The sequence below is a fragment of the Topomyia yanbarensis genome, chromosome 2, assembly GCF_030247195.1.
Source record: "Topomyia yanbarensis strain Yona2022 chromosome 2, ASM3024719v1, whole genome shotgun sequence".
NCBI classification, from domain to species: domain Eukaryota; kingdom Metazoa; phylum Arthropoda; class Insecta; order Diptera; family Culicidae; genus Topomyia; species Topomyia yanbarensis.
This window is the reverse complement of record NC_080671.1, coordinates 109,966,604-109,993,491: the sequence shown is the minus strand read 5'-3', so window position 1 is coordinate 109,993,491 and position 26,888 is coordinate 109,966,604. Positions and strand designations below refer to the sequence as shown.

The window sequence follows — 26,888 nt, the reverse complement described above, 5'->3', positions numbered from 1 at the left end:
ACGCATCAGTGGTTCAGTAGGCAAATGGTGTTGGGATTAGTCTGCTGATAGTTACACTTTTTATTGGTGCTGTGTGCTGCGTATATTTGGAAGAACGAGTACTGGGAGGCATTTATTAGCTGCTTCCAGCATTTCCGGAGATCTGTCGCTGTTGCTGTTAACTGTGCAGGAACTAGTGTAATCTCTCAAAGTCAAAATGAAGGTGTTAGCGAAATGTGCACTGTTGCTAGTGGCTGGAATAGTCCTATGCAGTGGTAAGTACTACCGACTATAATTTGTTCTTATTGTGTAATCTGGCATTTTCATTTGTACATTCTTCGAATATTTGTCTCGTACGCTACGTGTGGTTAGGAACCAGTTCTAGGTGTCTTATCTTAGCAAATCGCGAACATAATACAGCTATTAATCGCGATTTGCGACAAGCTGGAAAGGCAGCTGGTTTTCTAATATGGCTTCCACTCGTATGAATAATACCTAGCTATCGATGTGGGAGAACAAAGAGCTGTGATAACTCGAACATTATTACGCCTTACAGACTGCGATGCTCGTATCGGACATTATGATACTTTACGTGCAAATACAAATCACAACGTAAAAGTTCAACTTCGACATATAGCCGGTAGGAATTTTGCGTAATTGGTTTGATCTAACAGTTCGAAATTGATCAGTGCGTTGACATTTCAGTCCTTATCGCAATGGTAAAGATTATTATAATCAAGTTTATAACTTTAAATCTAAATATGAAAAAAAAACTCCTACCATCTCGAAAAACGCAATTCACGAGTCTTATTTGTCATGTTTGAATGTCGCTTTCTTCGTGTTTGAACTTAGTGGTGTTGCCAAATGATAGGATTTGCTAAGCCTTTATCGATTTGAATAAAATTTAATTCTCTTCGAAAACAAATACCTATTATAAATTTCTGATTGATCCAGTAACGTGGATGTTTCATTTTTCGCCTACGAACAGAAAAGTTTTAGAAGGCAGATTGAAATTGGTCGCTGATTGGCACAATTTCGACTAAGGGAATGGTAGTACTCTAGACACCTTTGATGAAAACCGGTTTTCGCTGAAAACCAGTTTTCAGGTTGATGGTTACCTATTAGCCGAAAACCGGTTTTCATCCAGGTGAAGAAATTGGCCGTAAGTAGTCCATTGTTAGCCGACAATCCACTTCAACTAGTAATATCTAAACATCACAAAAATTTAGCTTCCTGCCAAACTAATAGTTAATAACGTACATTCAAGTTGCTTTGTAGGCGGTAATACGTGTAATTATTACTTTTTCGCAGGTTTAAATATAACGAAACCAAAAATCATGTTGAAAATAATTCCCGTAAGTAGTCACTAAATTAGGACAGATTTAGTAACATTTTTCTTGTTAAACTCACGATTAAAAATAGTTCGAACAAGCTAATAACTTATTGCGGAGTAATATTGCATCAAGCATCGTCTGGCATCACTGAACTGCAGCTGAGCTCTAATCATGTCATTTCATGGAAACAAACTTGCGTGATGATTGTTAATAGCAATACCACTAAATGGCACTTCTAAGGGAAGATGAGGTAATACCGCCGGTTCAGCATTGATTTCCAATATTTACACTAGGAATCAATTCTTATGTAGGTTGGCAGAAATAATCATTCAATGGGACATTAAAAAAGTTTTTAATAGGATGAACTTGTCGTTACGTTTTAATATTATTGATAAATAAATTGGAATAGTATTCGAGACGTTTTGGCTCTGATCGTGATGACGTTGAAATGATACTCTCGCCACAGGTTTTGCTACATTCATTTCCTCTTAGGAACGGAGTGCAATGTTTATGTTAGCTGTATTTATGGCTACACATTACTGGCGAGGTTCAGCTTGTTGACGTTGTTATCAGTGTTTTTTTTTCTTTCTCCTGCTGACTAAAGGGATTTAGTATAATTTGTTGCTCATGAAAAAGAAAAAACGCTTAGTTATAGAACAGTTCGATTTGTTTATGCCTCCCCTTTCATTCACGCTCTATGCAGGCCCGGTTCAAAAAATCTGTCTCTCCGTGGGTGGGTGTATTTTGTTTTCTGTGATTATATGTCTTTTCGACATCGATGAAGCCTTTCAAATGGAATAGAAGTCAATTTACCGTATTGGGTACAATGTAGAATACATCAGCACCCCGAAATTGTGCATGTAACTAGCTTTCTTCTATTCTAATGATCGTACATATTATATTTTAGTAATATGTATAGTTCATTTAAATAACAATTAGGATTCGAAATCTCTTAAAATGTACAGAAACGATTTTTTCATAATCTTCATCAACCTGTTAACGACAATATTTAGTTACGACGAAAACTGCTTATCAGCGTTTAAGTATGCTCGCTTTGTGCTCAACTGGAATTTGTTATTTATACTAAATTATGGTGTACTTAGCGATAACTAACCATGCTGGGATCTGGGTTGATCTATATACATCACATATTAAGTCAATTATCAAACGAATGAACAAATTTGTTTTTCTTATTGTTTTTCAGCTCAAAATGGTCCTACCACGGATGAAGCTACAAATCTCGAAAAAAAGACGACTGTACATCCGATTCCATTGAATACGACGACGGCTGCTACTACGACTACAACTACAACTATCCCCCCAACAACTACAACTAAACCAACTACAACATCGGCACCAACTACTACTACTACTACTACTACAGCTGCACCACCAACAACTAGCACTGTTGCGCCAACGACGACACCCGCACCCGCTCCAGTGCCAGTGCCAGAACCAGATGTAGGCACTTGGGTCTTTACCAACACCACCACCAACAGGACCTGTGTGCTGACCCAGATGGCACTGCAGCTCAACGTTACCTATTTGGATGCTGGTGAGTCTACTAATATACTACTATTACACATTACATTGATACAGTGTCTGATTCGAAATCAAAGACCGTAAACTCCTTCTTGTTGTCCTGTTCAAGGAGGAAGTGGCGAGGTAAGATAGGCCAGTCTCACCATAATCGTATGTTCAAGCTTGACAAGAAGAGATGCCAAAAATTCAGGCCTAGTTTTTTGTTCTTTTAAAGGTACTCAATGGTCCGATAGTCGCGTCGTTATTTGCATTTTGGCGAAAACTTGGTCACACATGGCGCAATTATACTTAGAGCGACTGTGGATCTCAAAGACGATTCCGCTAAATTTTCCTAAGGATGTGCACTTAATGCGCTACGCGACTTCCGGTTCAGTATACTCTTACGGATCAGTTGTTTTGATCGCTTCGAATATTTTGTTATTTTTGACTGTTTTGTGAAGCTCTAATCGTTCTCTAAAAATTGGAGTATTATTTCTGTCAATTTAGTGAAGTTTAAGTGTGTTACCTGTTTGTTTTGGTATTTTTTTTCGAGAGTTGTCCTACTGGAGCTATAGAGCTAGGGTCTCGGAATGGCTCCCCGTCAGAATCACACACTACAATTGCAGACGGGAAATGTCACCCAATGAATAACTGCTTAAAGCCAATTGCAGTGGGCCGGGATTCTGAATGTGATATGCCTTGTTTGGTTCAGATATGTGCGGGTGTAGTGACTTCACGATCGCGTGTATCATCGCGAAGCGCTCGAGTGTTTGTACGTTAACGTGTTCTATCACGAGGGCGTTTGTATAGCGCGTGTACTAGTGTGTTTGTAACTTTGTGTGCAGAAATTCGATTTTATAACCGTGTTGCCATTCGCATATTCGCGTGTGTTCTTAAATAATCGCAAAGGGATCGTAAATCTGATGCTCAATTTTTAGTGTATGGTACAGATGCTAGAAGAGAGTAAGTTTCCCCATATTACTAGAGTTTCCGGGTCAGGTCGCCATGGTATTGTCTAATGAATATGAGCATAATTTTCTAATTGGTCCAACTGAAGGCATGGACCTAGACTACTAAAACCAAAGGAAAAGAGTTCCATACCGATGACCGATGCATTATTGCGCGTACATAGGTGTTGTAGGTTCCTGCTTGAGACCGCGTTTATAAGTTTATTAGTACTAAAACATTCACCTAATCATCGTGTTATCCTGTTTGCGAGACCGGGGATGTTGTATGCATGGGTAATCGCGAAGGTCTTAAGCGTTTGTATGTTAACGTGCTGAATGCTAGCAGATAGTGAGATTCCCCATATCGCAGCGTTCGCGGTCACGTCGTCATGGGACGCGTTGTTTAGTGGACGTGAGCCCATGCTACTGGGCTGAGGGTGACCAATTCCTGATCACTTGAACACATGTGTTTGTAAGCAGTGTTGCTAAAAGAGCGAGAAGCCAACACACCTCCTCGTTCGCCAGCGAGCGCGAGACTAACACTGTATGCTCCCTACTGCTGTACACACGTTTTCGAAGAACTCTTAAATATGTGACGATCAGCACGAGCGGCAAATATGCTTGATTCATGTGAGTTATCTGCCTTCGCTATAGGCTCGTGTGTCACTCGCACTCTTGTCGGCTCGCTAGATTTTAGCTCTAACGGCGAGTGGGTTCCCATGATGGGACTCCTCGGCTGCGAGTTTTCACTGCATGCCACCCACTCCCGTGTGCTAAGCACTCTTTACAGCTCTGAAGATGTTTATTAGAACAGCTCGTATACACTCTTTTAGCAACTGGGAGCGCTCGTAAAGGAGCGAAGGGATCAGGTACGGCATTCTGATGAAATCCTAGAACAATGCAAGCAAAAACTAACTAAACAGTGCGCGCGTTCGCATTAAATTGTCATTGCATACATACGTTATCTGTCTACTCTATACAAATTTATGCCGGTCGTATTTAAAGAACAAATTAAATATATTGTTTTTCATATTTTTTTAAAAATATGTGATCAAATTATAAGTGCGGTGTCTTAAAAAAACTTGTCTTTTAAGGGGCATCTACTATAAAGTGCTCAAACTGAAAGTAATTTTGTTATACGATTTTGATGGCAAGGCGACAATGGACCTCTCGTTAAGGTTTATGTATATATTCATTATGAATGAAAAATTTTCAGTCAGGCAAAGCCACACATACGAGCGTTCGAAGAGAAGACGTTCAACCATTTCCATGTCGAGTAATGCCGCGGAGGACATGATAACTTTTGATACAATTGTCTGAAATAGGAAATTCAATAAGATTTTGAAAACATAGACTTGTAGTTACTCGATGAACCAAAAAAAAATATAGAACAGTTGGAATTTCGGAAAATAGCATAAGAAAAACCGAAATATAAAATTCGTTCACTTTTCTTCAAAATAACGAGGAAGATTTTTGTATTCCATTTTCCTTTAGTTCATCGACTACATATGTTATGCATTCTCATAAAAAATCAAGTCAATTCGTTGAATGGTTTTTGAGTTATCGGCAATTTAAAAAAATGCGGTTTCGAGAAAGATGCTATTAAAGTTGCCGATAGACTGAAATCGTTGAAACGCATGGTTGTTTAGAACAAAAGAAGATCAGTGTGGCCACCGAGATAATACCACATATTCTATAAAAGTCCATGCTGGCTAATGGGAAAAAATTGGAAACACGAATTTAATATAATTTATTGAAAAAAGAAAAAAAAAACTAATCTGCTACTACCAATTTTACTAAGATGGTAAATGGAATAAAGCTCCGTCCCACTAATATTTAGTAAATTATCGTGAGTAATTATTTGAACAGTATTGTGCTAACTGTTTTTTTCGACAAGAAGAATCAGTATTACCGAAAACAATGTTGTTCAGTCATGTTCAAATCTCAATTAGTACAGATTTATAAAACTTTGGTATATACTTGTTGAAATGATCTAAACCTAAGATTATGTGTATGAATAAGAGAAACAAGTGAATCACGATAGTAGGAATTAATTCAGAGATATTTCATTTCTTTAAGCATTTTAATTTTCATTTAAATTCAGTATTTTCAAAATTTTCATTTTCAGCATTCCACCAAAACGCTCAAAGAGAAACTATTTTCATTTAAAGTTTGATTTTAATAGTTTCCTTAACTATTCTTTACATTTTGACTACTAATTCTATAATTTATCATCCCACATCCATGCTTTTTGTCAAATTTAAATATTGAATCATCCTTTATACTATTTAATTGTCATTGAAAATAACATTTTATACTTAATTCGGCAAAACAACCCATTCGGGAAAATACCACTCGGCAAAATAAACCAGTTAATTCGTTATCTGGGAAAAGCCAGCGTGAGGAGTTGACGAGCAAGTAAAAATTACTATTTCAATGCAAGTATTGCTTGTGGCACAAAAACTCGATTCGAACCGTATTACGCACTTAACATTCTACTAAAAAAATTATCTCATAGACTGGTTAGTTCGACTGGCCTGTCTATGAGAGTACCATCTCTATAACTTCAAATACATGTGTTTTGACAGCTCGCAGTTTTCAGTAGCAGCCATAGCTGGAAAATGTCATGGTTATGACCAGTCATCTGGTGACTGGTCGCATGTTTGCTCGTGACATGTACAAGTTGCAGATTCTTGCGACATGTGACACAATCGCGTGTACTATGACACGATACATTTTCCCCGTGACATGTCATAAAATTTGCACATGTTTCAAAACAAAACAGGTTTGTCAAGCGGCTGTACATTTACTGAACTGTGACATGTATGTTCGTTTGCGAACGGTCGCGACAATAGAAAAACAGGTTTGCTTGTTATGTGACATGTCGACAATGAACCGGTATTGAAAATGGGTAAAATATTGGATACCGTACTTTGGCGGATAATTGGAAATATAGAAAATGAGAATTGTATTTCTTTCAACATTTCACAAATAAATATTGTTTGTTATTGCGAGTTAAGAGGTGTTGAAAATCAATAGTTTTAGACATTTTAAACGCACATTGGGAAGTAAATGCGTCAAAATCGAAAAATGTTCAACTTTTCACAGATAAACATTGTTTGTTATTGCGAGTTAAGAGGTGTTGAAAATCAATAGTTTTAGACATTTTAAACGCACATTGGGAAGTAAATGCGTCAAAATCGAAAATTTTTCAACTTTTCACAGATAAACATTGTTTGTTATTGCGAGTTAAGAGGTGTTGAAAATCAATAGTTTTAGACATTTTAAACGCACACTGGGAAGTAAATGCGTCAAAATCGAAAAATTTTCAACTTTTCACAGATAAACATTGTTTGTTATTGCGAGTTAAGAGGTGTTGAAAATCAATAGTTTTAGACATTTTAAACGCACACTGGTAAGTAAATGCGTCAAAATCGATAACTTTTCAACTTTTCACAGATAAACATTGTTTGTTATTGCGAGTTAAGAGGTGTTGAAAATCAATAGTTTTAGACATTTTAAACGCACACTGGGAAGTAAATGCGTCAAAATCGAAAATTTTTCAACTTTTCACAGATAAACATTGTTTGTTATTGCGAGTTAAGAGGTGTTGAAAATCAATAGTTTTAGACATTTTAAACGCACACTGGTAAGTAAATGCGTCAAAATCGATAACTTTTCAACTTTTCACAGATAAACATTGTTTGTTATTGCGAGTTAAGAGGTGTTGAAAATCAATAGTTTTAGACATTTTAAACGCACACTGGGAAGTAAATGCGTCAAAATCGAAAATTTTTCAACTTTTCACAGATAAACATTGTTTGTTATTGCGAGTTAAGAGGTGTTGAAAATCAATAGTTTTAGACATTTTAAACGCACACTGGTAAGTAAATGCGTCAAAATCGATAACTTTTCAACTTTTCACAGATAAACATTGTTTGTTATTGCGAGTTAAGAGGTGTTGAAAATCAATAGTTTTAGACATTTTAAACGCACACTGGTAAGTAAATGCGTCAAAATCGATAACTTTTCAACTTTTCACAGATAAACATTGTTTGTTATTGCGAGTTAAGAGGTGTTGAAAATCAATAGTTTTAGACATTTTAAACGCACACTGGGAAGTAAATGCGTCAAAATCGAAAATTTTTCAACTTTTCACAGATAAACATTGTTTGTTATTGCGAGTTAAGAGGTGTTGAAAATAAATAGTTTTAGACATTTTAAACGCACATTGGGAAGTAAATGCGTCAAAATCGAAAAAAAATTCAACTTTTCACAGATAAACATTGTTTGTTATTGCGAGTTAAGAGGTGTTGAAAATCAATAGCTTTAGACATTTTAAACGCACATTGGGAAGTAAATGCGTCAAAATCGAAAAATGTTCAACTTTTCACAGATAAACATTGTTTGTTATTGCGAGTTAAGAGGTGTTGAAAATCAATAGTTTTAGACATTTTAAACGCACACTGGGAAGTAAATGCGTCAAAATCGAAAAATGTTCAACTTTTCACAGATAAACATTGTTTGTTATTGCGAGTTAAGAGGTGTTGAAAATCAATAGTTTTAGACATTTTAAACGCACATTGGGAAGTAAATGCGTCAAAATCGAAAAAAAAATCAACTTTTCACAGACAAACATTGTTTGTTATTGCGAGTTAAGAGGTGTTGAAAATCAATAGTTTTAGACATTTTAAACGCACACTGGGAAGTAAATGCGTCAAAATCGAAAATTTTTCAACTTTTCACAGATAAACATTGTTTGTTATTGCGAGTTAAGAGGTGTTGAAAATCAATAGTTTTAGACATTTTAAACGCACATTGGGAAGTAAATGCGTCAAAATCGAAAAAAAATCAACTTTTCACAGATAAACATTGTTTGTTATTGCGAGTTAAGAGGTGTTGAAAATCAATAGTTTTAGACATTTTAAACGCACACTGGGAAGTAAATGCGTCAAAATCGAAAATTTTTCAACTTTTCACAGATAAACATTGTTTGTTATTGCGAGTTAAGAGGTGTTGAAAATCAATAATTTTAGACATTGTAAACGCACACTGGGAAGTAAATGCGTCAAAATCGAAAAATTTTCAACTTTTCAAGATAAACATTGTTTGTTATTACGAGTTGTTTACTATTTTTACCTGCAACCGTCGGCGCGGCCCGGCGCTGGGCACTCCTCTAATTTTAAACGCATTTTTAAATTTCCGTTTTGTCGAAATTACTTCCCGTTGTGCATTTCAAATGTTCAAAACTTTTGATTTTCAAGTCCTAATAACTCTGAAAAACAAGCAACATACATCTGTAAAAATTGAATTTTGCGATTTTGACGCATTTACTTCCCCATGTTCGTTTAAAATGTTAAAAACTAGTGATTTTCATATCCTAGAACAGTAGTATTCCGTTTTTGGCAACAATTTTATTTTTTGCTGTTGCCAAAACCGGAACCGTGCCAAAAATTGAATCTTATTTTTAAAGTTTGGATTTTCAATTTACGACTTCAAAACTGTTTCAAGGATTTTTAACCATGTGTGAAATGGAATTAGATGAAAAGAAAAAAGAAAATTCAATTTTATTCATATGTTTATCAAATTCAGTCTTCGCACAGTGATCACCTTCCATAAAAAGTCGGTCAAAACCTCAAAAGGGATCCGAATTTGATAAAAACTTCACATTGGGGTAATTTTACGTCGCTGAATTCATGTTTGGTGTTAATTTATTATTTCTTTTTACCAGAAAATTTTGCCACCTAGGGCACGGTGTCTTTTTTTAACAACTTTATGCAAAAAAATTCAGCATCTCTGAAACTTCAGGTTATGAAAGAATGGGCTTTCCCCTTTCATTTGAAACCAAAATCAAAATAATCCGTCGGGGGGTCTAGAGCAACTTTTTTTTTGAAGTTTTTTTTTTCTTGAAAGCATAGATTTTACGATGGAACTAGTTCATATTTCTGCCCCTAGATGGTGTTTTAGACATTCGAACAACACTAAAAGTGAAAATCTGATAGATTATTTAATTGTCTACAACTTTGTTATCAACTAAAAACCGATTTGAAATTATCCCGAAAAGTAGTTTAATATTTTAACGAATTCTAAGTCTAAGTTAGTTTCACAGAAGACCTAGTGGTTTGTTAATTCACAAGCACTTTTTTTATTTGCCAAATAGTTGTGTTTAGTTCAATAGTGAATTCAGCGGAATTTGAGAGCTTGGAAAGTCATCTTTTAGCTGAAAATTATAATTCCCTGATACAGGGCACCATTCATATTTTTGGGATGAGAAGTTTTAGATAAGTGTTGACCAAACTAGTATGATATTAATATTCTTTTCCATGATGGTAAGTGATTCCTCCCGCAGAAACAGCCTTTTCAATTATGTATGCCATCTTCTTCATTTTTTCGATTGTTTTCAGGGATGACTGATAACTATTCTTACATGAATCTCCTACTCTGTTAGCATCTTCGTATAAAATTGACTTGTTCTGAACTTCAACCTTTATATTTGAACAAACTCAATGAAACATTTAACGCACCATTGCAATATTTCGCGGATTTCATTGCAACACTTGGTTCAAAACGCTTATTATCCGTTTTCAAAATTAACTCAATGTGACAAACAGTGAACAAAAAACTTTGAGTTTTTGGATCAAGATATTTTTTTTTTTGGGATATATTCTAGGACTTCTATGTATATAAGGTTATTGTTGTTCTCAAATCATATTTTGTTTTCAAAAGTAATACATATCGCATAATCTAGGATCAATTTAGTAACGATATCTCGCATAATTGATAGGAAATGGCCGTAAAATCCAACTGCCACAATATGCTTTGCGGAGAAAATTTGAATAAATCATTTCACACTAGCCACTAATTTGGACAGTTACTGCTATGGTTTGCGTTAAACTAGAAACGGTGTGTCCCAACATTTCGTCTTGAACGGAATTATAACAGCTGACTTAAGCGATCATAACCTAAATTATACGATGTATGGTCCTTTCTAAAACACCCGTGTAACAAAACATAAATGTAAGCAAACCCTTGTAACCAAGCAATAGCTTCCGATGAATGGTAGTCCCTTCGAACCTATCGGGAAAGATTACAAACCAAAAGCACAAATAGTTTTCTGACTCTGTCAAACATCTTAATTTTCAGAAGTTCAATTAGAATTGTCAACATAATGAATCCCGTCTAATATTTTTATGCCACTAAACCCAATTATTTTTTTTTGGTAATATAATAAGTGCGAGAAAACATATTTCCAAACCACTAGGCCTCGTGTGAAACTATCTTAGATATAACTTTGTTAAAATCTTAAACAACTTTTCCGGATGATTTCAGATCAATTTTTAGTGGTCAACAAACTTGTAGACAATTAAATTTTCTATCAAATTCTCACTTTTAGTGTTGTTCGAATGTATAAAGCACCATCTAGGGACAGAAATATGAACTATCTCCAGTAGTAAAACTTATATTGTTACGAAAAAAACTTCAAAAAAAAAAGTTGCTCTGGACCCCCCGACGGATTATTTTGATCTTAGTTTCAAATGAAAGGGGAAAGCCCATTCTTTCATATTCCGAAGTTTCAGAGATGCTGAATTTTTTTGCATAAAATTGTTCTAATAAATACACCGTGAGGGAGGTTTGCAAATTCATCATTTACGAATATAAAGTGCACTATATCTGAAAATGCATTTTCAAAAAGACATCGTAAACTATTTGGGAGCTATCAGTTTTGTGTTGCTAAATACGGGCTTTCGATATGAAGTGCAAATTTAGTGCCAAGTTTTGTAGTGACGTTGTATTATGCGGTGTAGCGCATTCATCTGCATTCGACTATAAAAATTGATTCCGTCTAACACTAGTTACACTACTACCACTTGTATTATACATAAACAATACATTTCTATAGACCTGTGCGCCGCCGCGCCACGCCGCCGCCGCCGGTAATTTTTAACGTTCGCCGACGCCGAACGGTAGACCGGCGGCGCGCCGCCGATGCATTTTTCCCGCGCCGGAAATTCGCGAACTCTAAAATTGTTGACTCATCATTTTATCCACAAATCTAGGAACATAGTCTATGGACCGAATATACGACGTTAACTGATTCATGATTTATCACATCTTGATCATTATTTGGTATAAGTGGTCGTCAATTGGATTACAAAATTAAAATAATCTTGATATTTTCTCGAAAACCATTACACGACACTCGTTTTATAATTCAAAGATCCATTCTTGCTTCGTCAACTGGTTATGATTGTGAGCATATAAGTTTCAATTCACCATTCGTGTGCGTGAAATGGTCCACAAATAAAAAAAAAACTTCCACTTTCAAGATATATGTGCCTGAAATTTACGATTATGTGCCTGCACCTAATCAATTTCACTGGAACGCAGTGTATTATTCATTGATTTTTTAACCGATTCTTAATTCCTAATATGCTCCACACGATTCACCAGTCGAGCTCGTGAAACTGTTCATGATGTAATTCATGAAGTAATTAATTTTCCACATAATCTTATTATACTTACGTAAAAAATTACAAGGAACTCAGACTATTATTCATGGATTATTCGCTTTGCTTTTTGGTTTTGAAATTTCTATGTGAGCTATTGTGTACAACTGCTAGCAACCAGTCTCATAGGCACGAGCATTAGATACAAAGACATTACTAGGATCTGTAACCCTGTTATTCCTTTGTTAAAATTCAGAGAAATGTTCGGAATTAAATGAAACTGCGCTGAGCAAAATACATTACCTAGCCACAATTCATGTCCGTGAAATAATTTTGAAAACTATAAGACGCATGACTCTGTGTAAAAAATCCAACGGTAAGCTGAAGACTAAAATATCACGATAACACGACGAGAATTTACGAAAATCGTTGCACGTCGTTAAATTCTTGACTGTTTTAGTCAATAAAGTTAATACAAATCAATGTTTCATCGAGTTATGAATTAGAATCATAAAAATATTAAACATATTCAGACACAACCACCTACTAAACATTTGAGTATAATGTCATCTTTTTTTTGCGTGAACTAGTTTTATGAAAACACAAAAATGCACAGATGTGGCGATGCAGAGGGTAAGATTTCTAGTCTCATAAATTATTCATCGTGTGATCTAGCCCCACTCAAGAAAGATTTTCAGTGTCAGTTGCACCAGCCCGGTATCACAGACAAATAAGACGAAACACGAGATGAATTTTCATCACTCGTAGAAAAAACGGTCGATTTCAATTACAAATCGGTGGCGTTAGTGAAAAGATTTTGACACAGAGCTAAATGCGTTACTTAATTTCCGCACCCACCCGAAAACGTTACGGTCTTTTTAATCTCATGCAAACCAAAACAAACAATATGGGCCGGAAATGTGAAATTCATTCTTGTCGAAGTGCCCAAGGTGGGAGTTGTTCACAACCATTTTTTAAGTTACAACACGATGCCGATCGGTGAGTAAGCACATAACAAGATGTTAGTAATTTAATTGATTCGTTGTATCGAATGTATGCAATGGATTAGAATTTGTTGGTCTCCGGAAGTGCTGGAGAAATCAGCGGGGTACAGGTGCTACGAATACTAAAGATACGCTCAGACCATTTTCAATCAGACTTGTTTAGTGATCAGTTTCAACCTAACAGGAGCTAACACTTCAAGTCGTGGAATGATTATGATTGATAGTAACTGTATATTTAGGTTTCGTCAGGGTGTAGATCTGTATGATTCCAGCACATCGAGCATACTTTGCACTCAAGATAAAAGCAGATCGCACGTTGTAAGAAAATGTAGTGCCAGGGAATCGTATTCCTTATCATCGTGGCGATTTTGTACTTACAAAAAGTAAAAGTAAACACCAGCCTGGAAAATGAAGTAATGTGTCTACCTTGAAAGGTGTCCTTACACGATCATTAAAAGTGACATTTCTGCGCAGTAATGCCAATAATAACGCCTCGTGTTAGGGTACCTGATATCTAAAAGAGCGACGGTAAACAACCCAGGGACAACTTGACAGATAGTGCTTGTTTCATATATGCACCACCGATTTGATGGTGGCGCTAGTATGCCTTCTCTGTATGAGTACCACGAACAACGAAACGAAAAAGTTTCAAGAGAAAAGCGTGTTTCGTTACGTGTGTTATGAACGCCGCCAATGCGGCTAGAATAACATTTAGAAAAAACTTATTCCAAAATATGAATAAAGAAAACCGTCAGCAAAGTTGCATAAATCTTATTATATATTTAGCTGGAAGTCGTTGTTTTTAACAACCGGCTCTCTTCCTTCCTAAACATGTTTTGGTTTTCTTGTTGTGTGAAGTTTGAAATCGTTAAATCATTGGTGCTTTTTATCTCGAGAAATGTAAATGAAAAACATTTTGGCCAATGAAAGTACATCACCACTAAGCTTAACTATTCGTTTAGAATAGAATTTGTGTTTTTATCAGAATTCTAGCAGCAAAAAGAAATGGTAGAAATGCTTAAATTGATTATTTTCCACAGATATGGAAAATAATAAATAGGATGCGCCTTTTTCAAATTTTGCTCCATTCGAGCCGCCATGACATCACCAAATCACCCCAAAATTTGCTTATGAATTCAATATATGGGAGCTGTCAATTGTCCCCGGGCTTACGGTAAAGATGACTAAATAGAAACAAAAAACAATGAAACGACAACAACAATTAATTTTCTCAAACAAAACAAAAACTGTTTTACCGTTGCTTAATTTCCCAGATATAGAACAATAAATAATTATTATGGGTCATTGAAATACAGTCGTTACTCTACATTCTTCAAATTTATTATTTCATGCGAAGTCGTAGTATGCGACATCGACAATTTTTCTATTTCGTTCTTCAAATTTTACAACTGTAAAAATAGTTCCACCTTTCATTTATTATCTTGCATTTGGCAAGCAGGGTGGGCACTATTGGAGCTTCAGTTGAAAAAAAAATTGATATGGTTGCGAGAATTACATTTTGTGCAATGTGTTCAATAGATGTCGCTAGTACATCGTGGGCGATGATTTTTTAGATTTTCTTTAAGCTGTAACGTTTGTTTGTATGTGCTGTGAAGTCTGTTATAATAGAAACCGAAATTTTGGGAAAGGAATTGTACTGTCAAGAATTTCTTTTAGTTACATAAGCGTCAATATTCGTCACGCCGACACACGCCGGCGCGCCGCCGCCGATAGAGTCCTACGGCGTGACGCCGCCAACGCCGCCGCCGCCGGCCATAAATGTCGCTTACGCCGCCGCCGATTAAAAATGCATCGGCGCACACCTCTACATTTCTATACTTATTGTTATCATTAAATACGACACATATAGTGTAAAACATAGTTAACCTTTAAATGCACAACGCTTTTTTAAAACAACATTGCGAAAAACATCACAAAATTATCACAGTAAAATATTGAAACTAAGACAATTTTAAAAAAAATTAACCCTCAAAAAGGCAACCGGGTCTCAGAGGCCCGGCACGTTACAATTTTTTAGTTACAAAAAAATGTGTATGCAGTATAAGCTTGGGCATGGAAATTTTGATAAGTAGCTTTGAAATCTATAACAAAAATAAAGAATTGTGAAATTTTCATCTATGGAGTGATGCGCAGCTATGTTTGAATTTTTTACATGCACAAAAAGGCAAGCCGGGCCTGGCAGGCCCGGTGTGAATGCAATATTTACTAGGAATACCACGGGATTTATACATTAAGATTTACCTGAAAAAAAAACATTTTGATGAGTTCATCTTTGTATTAGCAGGATTTTTTTCATGTTTTGATTGATTTTATCTTTTTACCTTTTCTTATAAGAAAAAAATCATGAAAGTTTGAGCGAATTCTATACATTTCTTTTATAAGAAATGCAAAAATGGCATACGATAATGACGCGTGTCATATTTTTTTGGGTAAATTCTTTTATTTCACCCACTGTGGTCTACTTGACAATTATTTGGATACAACATAACCTAACTCTGTCGTTATTGTCTATTTTTGTCGCCTATTCTTTGTGTTATAGTTGTCGTAATTACTCAAACTGTAGGATCTAAAAGCAACAAAAAATTGAAATGGCTATAAGACGATATGCCCCATGTTTTCAATCGTCTCAAAGAATCTGAAATAATGAAAGAAATTCGAGCAAATTCAACAGCAGATGATTCCGAAACGAGGAAGAAGATGTGAATGATTTGCTTCCGACGATGAATCTGATGCAGATAAATGTAAATATGTACTCCGGTTATACATCAGAAGAAATTAATAGCAACCCAGAAACATTTATTGGTCGTGTTCAAACGAAATGTAGCTCAGAACCGATCGACGGTCGACGTGATCTTCCGAGTACTCACCGTTTGGAAAAAAATTTGACCTTTTTACATCCATCGCCTTATACGCTGAAATCGGGATTTGCTGCCGGTTCGTACTCATCATACTGGAATTCCGGAACTGGAAGTCGGATCAATTAGAAATTCAACAGCAGCTAATGGGAATGCTGTACCTTTCATTTGAAACCAAGTTTGTAAAAATCGGTAAACAATTCGCTGAGAAATAGGTATGACATTATCTTAGGAACTTGGTAAGTTCCCTCGGTGCATCAAGAACCACCATAGCTGGCCAATGTGGTCGAAGTGCCTTCGGTGGGTCATTAATGATCTAGACATGCAAAGCCAAGTAATGTTGCAAATATTTTAATATATATTGCATCATTTGGACATCATGGTGGTATCAGTTTCTATGGAAATTTGCTGTGTGATTGTACTCTTCAACACGTAACTCCAGAACCAAAAGTCGGATCAATAAAAAAAAATCAATAGCGACCGATGGGAAGGCTGCACCTTTCATTTGAGACTAAATTTGTACAAATCGGTCCAGCCACCTCAGAGAAAAATCGGTGAGATTGTTTGCCATACATACATCCACACACATACAGACATTTTACGATCGCGACGAACTGAGTCGAATGGTATAAGAGATTTGGGCCTGCGGGTCTCGGTTAAAAAGTTGATATTTCGACCGATTGCATAACCTTTCTATATGAGAACGGCAAAAAGGAGCTTGAATTTAGACGGGCCTGAGAGGCCCGTCTTGCCCTTTAATGTTAGGATTTTAGCTTGCCTTCACAAGGGTTAAAAAAAAATTATTTGGGCTTTTGAGGATTAATATGACTCCCATGTTTGGAAATAAAGTCAAATGTAATGTCAATTGATACAAAAAATATCTATTGCACATTTTAAAAAGATTTATTATGTACAACAAGAATGTTGACAAAAACGGAACCCATTTGTTGCCAAAATCGGAGTGTGCCAAAATGGGAGCATGCCAAAAACGGAACGTGCCAAAACGGAATCTTACTGTAACTCGAAAAACAAAAAAAAAATTAGCCAAAAGTTGAAAAAATTTCCATTTTGACGCATTTACTTACTAATGTGTGTCTAAAAATTCCAAAACTATCGTTTTTCAACTTCACGTAACTAGCAATAACAAATAAAAATTTTGTGTGAACGTAGATTTTTTTCCATTATGACGCATTTACTTTCAAGTGTGCGTTTAAAATGTCAAAAACTATTGATTTTCTACTCCTCGTAACTCGCAATAACAAGCAATATTTATCTGTGAAAAGTTGAAAAATTTTCGATTTTGACGCATTTACTTCCCAATGTGCGTTTAAAGTGTCTAAAACTATTGATTTCAAATCCTCGTAACTCGCAATAACAAACAATATTGATCTGTGAAAAGTCGAATTTTTTTCGATTTTGACGAATTTACTTCCCAGTGTGCGTTTAAAATGTCTAAAACTATTGATTTTCAACACCTCTTAACTCGCAATAACAAACAATATTTATCTGTGAAAAGTTGAAATGTCTAAAACTATTGATTTTCAAATCCTCGTAACTCGAAATAACAAACAATATTTATCTGTGAAAAGATGAAAAAATTTCGATTTTGACGCATTTACTTCCCAGTGTGCGTTTAATATGTCTAAAACTATTAATTTTCAACACCTCTTAACTCGCAATAATAAACAATATTTATCTGTGAAGAGATGAAAATTTTCAAATTTTGACGCATTTACTTCCCAGTGTGCGTTTAAAATGTCTAAAACTATCGATTTTCAACTCCTAGTAACTCGCAATAACGAAAAATATTTGTCTGTGAAAACTTGAATTTTTTCGATTTTGACGCATTTACTTCCCAGTGTGCGTTTAAAATGTCTAAAACTATTGATTTTCAACACCTCTTAACTCGCAATAACAAACAATGTTTATCTGTGAAAAGTTGAAAATTTTTCGATTTTGACGCATTCACTTCCCAGTGTGCGTTTAAAATGTCTAAAACTATTGATTTTCAACTCCTAGTAACTCGCAATAACGAAAAATATTTGTCTCTGAAAAGTTGAAATTTTTCGATTTTGACGCATTTACTTCCCAGTGTGCGTTTAAAATGTCTAAAACTATTGATTTTCAACACCTCTTAACTCGCAATAACAAACAATGTTTATCTGTGAAAAGTTGAAAATTTTTCGATTTTGACGCATTTACTTCCCAGTGTGCGTTTAAAATGTCTAAAACTATTGATTTTCAAAACCTCTTAACTCGCAATAACAAACAATATTTATCTGTGAAGAGAAAATTTTTTTCAAATTTTGACGCATTTACTTCCCAGTGTGAGTTTAAAATGTCTAAAACTATTGATTTTCAACACCTCTTAACTCGCAATAACAAACAATGTTTATCTGTGAAAAGTTGAAAATTTTTCGATTTTGACGCATTTACTTCCCAGTGTGCGTTTAAAATGTCTAAAACTATTGATTTTCAACTCCTAGTAACTCGCAATAACGAAAAATATTTGTCTGTGAAAACTTGAAATTTTTCGATTTTGACGCATTTACTTCCCAGTGTGCGTTTAAAATGTCTAAAACTATTGATTTTCAAATCCTCGTAACTCGCAATAACAAACAATATTGATCTGTGAAAAGTCGAATTTTTTTCAATGTTGACGCATTTACTTCCCCTTGTGCGTTTAAAATGTCTAAAACTATTGATTTTCAACACCTCTTAACTCGCAATAACAAACAATGTTTATCTGTGAAAAGTTGAAAAATTTTCGATTTTGACGCATTTACTTCCCAGTGTGCGTTTAAAATGTCTAAAACTATTGATTTTCAACACCTCTTAACTCGCAATAACAAACAATGTTTATCTGTGAAAAGTTGAACATTTTTCGATTTTGACGCATTCACTTCCCAGTGTGCGTTTAAAATGTCTAAAACTATTGATTTTCAACTCCTAGTAACTCGCAATAACGAAAAATATTTGTCTCTGAAAAGTTGAAATTTTTCGATTTTGACGCATTTACTTCCCAGTGTGCGTTTAAAATGTCTAAAACTATTGATTTTCAACACCTCTTAACTCGCAATAACAAACAATGTTTATCTGTGAAAAGTTGAAAATTTTTCGATTTTGACGCATTTACTTCCCAGTGTGCGTTTAAAATGTCTAAAACTATTGATTTTCAAAACCTCTTAACTCGCAATAACAAACAATATTTATCTGTGAAGAGAAAAAAATTTTCAAATTTTGACGCATTTACTTCCCAGTGTGAGTTTAAAATGTCTAAAACTATTGATTTTCAACACCTCTTAACTCGCAATAACAAACAATGTTTATCTGTGAAAAGTTGAAAATTTTTCGATTTTGACGCATTTACTTCCCAGTGTGCGTTTAAAATGTCTAAAACTATTGATTTTCAACTCCTACACTGAAAAAAATCCAAACGTTAAATCTATTCGCCTCAAACCGCTTAAAATTCAAATGAAAAAGGAATGCTATTGTTATCACGCGCACACATACCTTCTATGTGTCAACTGTATAAACTATGTATGCACACACATAAGTTATATGTGCATATTGTTATAGAATGGGGTTTTATGTGCCTAATAGTTATGAAATGTGAATGTAAGATTAATATTTCTTGTAAATACACACATTAGGTTTATGTGCCAGCAAATAGTGTCTATATGCCTCCGTTAATTGCAAAAATCTATGTGTAAAATCAATAGGCATAACGTTTACTTTTTTTTGAGTGTAGTAACTCGCAATAACGAAAAATATTTGTCTGTGAAAACTTGAAATTTTTCGATTTTGACGCATTTACTTCCCAGTGTGCGTTTAAAATGTCTAAAACTATTGATTTTCAAATCCTCGTAACTCGCAATAACAAACAATATTGATCTGTGAAAAGTCGAATTTTTTTCAATGTTGACGCATTTACTTCCCCTTGTGCGTTTAAAATGTCTAAAACTATTGATTTTCAACACCTCTTAACTCGCAATAACAAACAATGTTTATCTGTGAAAAGTTGAAAAATTTTCGATTTTGACGCATTTACTTCCCAGTGTGCGTTTAAAATGTCTAAAACTATTGATTTTCAACACCTCTTAACTCGCAATAACAAACAATGTTTATCTGTGAAAAGTTGAACATTTTTCGATTTTGACGCATTTACTTCCCAGTGTGCGTTTAAAATGTCTAAAACTATTGATTTTCAACACCTCTTAACTCGCAATAACAAACAATATTTATCTGTGAAGAGAAGAAAATTTTCAAATTTTGACGCATTTACTTCCCAGTGTGAGTTTAAAATGTCTAAAACTATTGATTTTCAACACCTCTTAACTCGCAATAACAAACAATGTTTATCTGTGAAAAGTTGAAAAATTTTCGATTTTGACGCATTTACTTCCCAGTGTGCGTTTAAAATGTCTAAAACTATTGATTTTCAACACCTCTTAACTCGCAATAACAAACAATATTTATCTGTGAAGAGAAGAAAATTTTCAAATTTTGACGCATTTACTTCCCAGTGTGAGTTTAAAATGTCTAAAACTATTGATTTTCAACACCTCTTAACTCGCAATAACAAACAATGTTTATCTGTGAAAAGTTGAAAATTTTTCGATTTTGACGCATATACTTCCCAGTGTGCGTTTAAAATATCTAAAACTATTGATTTTCAACTCCTAGTAACTCGCAATAACGAAAAATATTTGTCTGTGAAAACTTGAAATTTTTCGATTTTGACGCATTTACTTCCCCTTGTGCGTTTAAAATGTCTAAAACTATTGATTTTCAAATCCTCGTAACTCGCAATAACAAACAATATTGATCGGTGAAAAGTCGAATTTTTTTCGATTTTGAGGCATTTACTTCCCAGTGTGCGTTTAAAATGTCTAAAACTATTGATTTTCAACTCCTCGTAGCTTGCAATAACGAACAATATTTATCTGTGAAAAGATGAAAAATTTTCAATTTTGACGCATTTACTTCCCAGTGTGCGTTTAAAATGTCTAAAACTATTGATTTTTAACTCCTCGTAACTCGCTACATTTATTATCAAAAAGTTGAAGAAGTTCAAAATAATTGAATTTATATAGCGTCTACCATTCCGTTTATCTGCCACTGCACGGTACTTAAACGATCAAGAATAAGATACAGGTCAAACTAGCAAACCATAACAAAATGTTCATCTTTGTACAGGTTCGTAAATTTTGTGACTGGTATCGCCTTACCCGCGACAGGTAAATTATCCTCATGACCAGTCTCAAGACCGATGACGCATTTAAATTCCATGACATGTCACGAGACCAACCATCGAGGCTTGGAAGCTAACCTGTTTGAGACATGCGACATTTTCAGCAGAGCGTGAATGTACGGGTGGCTTGACATGTCGCGAAAAATGTACACAGGTTCCAACTATGGTAGCAGCTTGATTACTCACACTTTTAAAGTGCAGAGTTCAGGTTAATGGAAAGTGCGCAAAATCATTCACTAGAGATTTGTTCTAATATAGTCGCTGGTTGTATCAATTTAGGACTGTGAACGAATGTTTTAGAATATATAACGTATAGAGTACTTTTCTTACAGCTGATAGATTTGCTCTGATTCCGTCGTAATTTGGAGGACAAGGACAGCGTATATTGGAATTGGTCACGAAATATTCAATAAATTAAGTCCTTATGTTTAGAAATTCACTTTATGACGGTAGTCGATCTCCTACATACATATTCTATAGAAGCCAATGTTTGTTAATGGGTTTGAATTTTTGTAGTGAACCGCATTAAATACGTTTATCTCGAAACCATGTATTTAATCCGAATATCCGATTCATTTAATGCAAAATGTACCAGGAATGGTCATAGATGTATACTACCCATGATCGCATATTTGTCCCGTTTTCTTTGGGATTTCCTATCTTTATGGGATTGACTCTTGTAGTAACTATTTAATTCGATATTTTACGAAAATTATCTGAGCAATTTATGCATATATTCTTTCAGTGACATATTTGACAATAAAAACTGTTCCTGTCATTTTATTATCCCACAAAAAATCTCAAACTTCAGTATAGGTATATTTGACCAAAAAACTAATTATTTTAAGAAGTGCATATATGCAGTATTGAGGGGAATTATATATATTTGACATGTTAAGGTTCCACATATTTAAAAGTGTCAATCGAAGCGATTTTGCAGTTTTTTTTTGTTACCGTCGAGGCAATTCAATTAAAATAAAAGAAAGCATAATTAAAATAAAGAATAAAAAATGTTAAATGTTGTGTTTGTGTTTAGGATTAAAAAAATATAATTATACATGTATAAAAAATAATAAAACTTGCCTTAGTTTAAAATCAAAAATCGCACTCTAGGAACAAAATTAAAAAGACAGTTAGAAGATAGATAAAACAAAATTTGTTAAAACACATTTACAATATTCAACCCTGTTGTTGCTACCAACGTAATAAAAAGGTTAAGACTGTCGGAGTCGAAAAGGGAATAATAAAAGTGAGCTAAAAAAAGGGAAAAGGAAGAGCTACTGGGTTCTGAGCGAAGGGAAAGGTCGATTCCGGTGCAACCATTCGACGAAGCACATCATCGAAGTTTTTTGACGAAGATTTTTAAAAGCGAAAATTAACACAGCAGTTGAACCACGGTTCAAACTACCAACGATTCGGTGGAAAATAGATACGAATCAGGACCCGAAAATCTAGCCTGAAAGCTCTAGCTGCGGTTAGCAGAAACGAGTATCCGCCCAGAGACCCTGAGAGCAAGCGTGCTACTCACGATCGAGCTAGCGGCCCGAAAATGAAAGCTGTTGCAAAGCCCAGCCTCGCTAGATCCCCGTAGCTTGACCAGGGATCGAGGTCCTTGCACGGTTAACCCTTCTGGACCAGAGAGTAACATTTTAAATTTACGTTTTAACGCAACTGCATTTCATTCGGGTGCGTTTATTTTCCTTTTCCGTTATACCAGCGTCATATCAACCTCAATACAGACGATACATTAGCTTCCATCAACGTAAATGTCCGTCAACGCCACGTCGTCGTTCCATCAAGATAAGTTGAATACGTCTCTCGTTCACACTTCCCGTACGTCAAAGCATTCCGTGCTGTTGATATTGTGTGTGAATACCTCTATTTAACTGCATATAACTAATTTTGACGTTCCAATGACGTGCTGTACCGGTGACGAAAGCTAGACGTATTGTGCAAATCGATCTTCAAACAGCCGCGGCTTAGACTTTGTACATAAAATATCCGAATAAATTCATTTTCATACATTCTTGGTCTACCAACGAAGAACGAAATGCGAGTGGGAGCGAGGGCGCTAGCGACTGCAAGAGTGCGAGTGAAGACGAACGCGTTTAAGAGTGCGAGAGGATACGAGTGGGTTAAAGAGCGCGAGTGGCTACGAGTGGGAGTACGGACGAGTGGGAGCACGGACGAGTGGTAGCAGCAGTAGGAGTGAGCGCCAGTGGGTGGGTGCGAGCGAAAGAGTGGGTTTCAAAATGTGCAATTTGAGTCGCTTTTGGCCGACTGGCACTCGCAGAAATTCTACCCGGCTGGGGAGTGAACGAAGGAAAGGCATGCATGGAGAACACTCGGATACGAGTGGTGGGCGCAATGAGAACACGCGAATGAGAAATACAAGAGGTATTTGTACGAGTTCAGCAACACTGGTTTGTAAGTACGCGCTTAAGACCACGTTTATACGTTTATAATGAATCGAGCAAAGTAAATAAACATTACTCATGCCTGATTTGTAAGAGATAAGTATTGTACACCTAGGTTTTTTGTTACGTGGTTTTTGGCGCGGTTTTTTACGAGTTTTTTTTACGCGGATTTTCTAATAATCGCGGTTTTTTACGCGGGTTTTGCAAAAATGCAAAAGTCCTTTTGAGTGCAAAAGACTTAGACTTTTTCATGAAAAAAATTAGAGTCCTTTTAGAAGCAAAGAACTTAGAAGAATTTTAGCAGCTTTTATTTTGCGCGGATTTTGCAATTAACATGGTTTTTACAAAAAATATTCTAAGTCCTTTTGAATGCAAAAGACTTAGAAGATTTTCGGAAAGATGGAAGAGACGGTTCTGGAAGACTCCTTATGGCCCGCACCCCAACAATATGGTTATTTTCGGAATGGTCTTGAAGAGTAGGTACCAGAAATTGATCCTTGACGCCTTTTTTGAAAACAAAGATGGCGACTTCCGGTTTAGCGAAATTCGCTTTAACTCAATCAATATGGATATTTTCAGAATGGTCTTGAAGAGTAGGTGCCAGAAATTGATTTTTGATGCCATTTTATAGTCAAAGATAGCTACTACTCAAATGTACATAACAGTATAAGTATTGAAAGTAATAGAGATAGTGCAGGTGTGTATAAATTTAGGTTATGTATAGCTTACGTTTAGTCCCTTAGTTATTATTAATGTTTTAATTTGCACCGCGCCAACTAGTTTAGTTCACATAATTCCTGTAGTTATTAAGTAATTTAATTATATAATAAGAGGGTAATTTAGATTTAATACAATGCTGACCAATTTCCATTAGCATATGGATTTGGAATAGAAACTCGTTGTAAGACAACGTAGAGCAAATCCACTAATTGCAGAAAGGTTCTATTAGCATAATAAATTTTCATAAAAAGCAATCAACTTTACCTATAATTTCAGCACACTCACTTTTAGGCAGATTAGGTATAAGATTTTAGATATAAGCTAGATTTTAGACGACTGCTACGATCAGAACTTATTCTTCTTTTATATCTAACTCACCCAACTGACAAGTGTAAGTACCTGTCACTCCCAGTTGCCCAACGATCTCGTTCGTTAGGGTTGACTTTTGGTATGTGGACCAAGGTGCTTCATGTAGGGTGTCTTCATCAATGGTGCTAGGGTGAGTTGAGGTAAGGCGCACTTGCGTCTAGTTCAAGTGACAATTGAGTTATAGCGAATTTCGCTAAACCGGAAGTCTTTGGTTTCAAAAAGGCGTCAAAGATCAATTTCTGGCACCTACTCTTCAAGACCATTCCAAAAATACCCATATTGAACTAAATCAAGCGGATTTCGCTAACCTGCAAGTTGCCATTTTGGACTTCAAAATGGCGTCAAAAATCAATTTCTGGCACCTACTTTTCAAGTCCATTCCGAAAATATCCATATTGTGGGGGTGTGGGCCATAAGGAGTCTTGCAGACCCGTCTCTTCCATCTTTCCGAAAATCTTCTAAGTCTTTTGCATTCAAAAAAACTTTTTTGCAAAAACCGTGTTAATTGCGAAATCCGCGCAAAATAAAAACTGCCACAATTCTTCTAAGTTTCTTTGCATTTAAAAGGACTTAGAATTTTTTTTCATATGAAAGTCAAAGTCTTTTGCATTCAAAAGGACTTAGAATATTTAGATATTTAGAAAAAAAAAAAAGATTTCACGAATTTCTTTAGTTTTTATCATTTAGGTAGTTCAATGGCAAGCCAGTTTGCAGATCCTCCTCGAGCATTGTCCACGTTTCGTGCCCGTAGATAACCACCGGTCTAATTAGTGTGTTGTACACAGCGCATTTCGTGCGTTGGTGAAGCTTCGTGGATCTCAAAGTTTTGTGGAGCCCATAGTAAGCATGACTTCCAGAGATAATACGCCTTCTAATCTCCCGGCTGGTGTTATTGTCCGCAGTCACCAATAAGCCTAGATAGATGAACTCGTCAACCACCTCGAACTCGTCGCCGTCGGTCGTAATACTACTGCCCAAGCGTTCCCTATCGCGATCAATTCCGCCAGCCAGCATGTACTTCGTCTTAGACACATTTATTTTCAGTCCTACTCGTGCTGCTTCGCGCTTCAGTCGGGTATACAGATCTGCAACCGTCTCCTTGTTTCTACCGATTATGTCCACGTCGTCAGCTAAGCACACGAACTGTCCGGACCTCGTGAAAATCGTGCCCGCATTAAACCTTCCAGCACAATATTGAACAGCAGGCAGGACAACCCATCGCCTTGTGTTAGTCCCCTGCGTGTTTCAAACGGACCAGAGAGGCCGCCCGAAATTTTAACACAACACCTTACACCATCCATCGTAGCCTTAATCAGTCTTGTCAGCTTCCCAGGGAAGCCGTTCTTGTCCATCGTTTTCCATAGCTCCACACGGTCCACCATGTCATATGCGGCTTTAAAGTCGATGAACAGGTGATGTGTCGGGTCCTGGTATTCACAGCATTTTTGGAGGATTTATCGTATAGTAAAGATTTGGTCGTTTGTTGATCTGCCGTTAATGAAACCCGCCTGATAACTCCCGACAAATCCATTTACCAGCGGTGATAGGCGCCGGAACAGAATCTGGGATAGCACTTTGTAAGCGGCATTTGTCACTGTAGTTTTCACAGTCCAATTTGTCGCCTTTCTTGTATGTCGGGGTGATGACCCCTTCCTTCCACTCCTCCGGTAGCTGTTCCCTGTCCCAGATTCTTTCGATTATTCGGTGAATGTATTCCGTCAATTTCTCCGGACCCATTGAAGAGTTCCGCTCCTTGACCATCCTTACCAGCTGCCTTGTTGTTCTTGAGCTGTCTAATAGCCTCGTTAATCTCATTCATAGTCAACAGCGTCTAACATGCTCTGTTTAACATCCTACATAACGGAGAGTATGGAACGTCGTGCTCAAACCGACGTTGTTTACACCGACTTATCTGCAGCTTTCGATAAGATTTATCACGATATGGCGATCACAAAAATGGAGAGATTTGGAATAAATGGTAGTGTTTTGCAGTTATTTCGATCCTACCTCTTAGACCGAG

At 35.9% G+C, this 26,888-nt stretch overlaps 1 protein-coding gene across 1 annotated transcript in view; it reads left to right on the top strand.

The window, feature by feature from the left end:
• LOC131679167 (lysosome-associated membrane glycoprotein 1-like) overlaps positions 1-26,888 on the top strand; it is a 31,858-nt gene continuing 4,970 nt past the window's right edge. The window contains exons 1-2 of the mRNA XM_058959801.1: positions 1-254; positions 2,518-2,868. Coding sequence (XP_058815784.1) covers positions 197-254; positions 2,518-2,868 — 409 coding nt within the window. The 5' untranslated portion in view covers positions 1-196. The remainder of the gene's footprint in view (positions 255-2,517; positions 2,869-26,888) is intronic.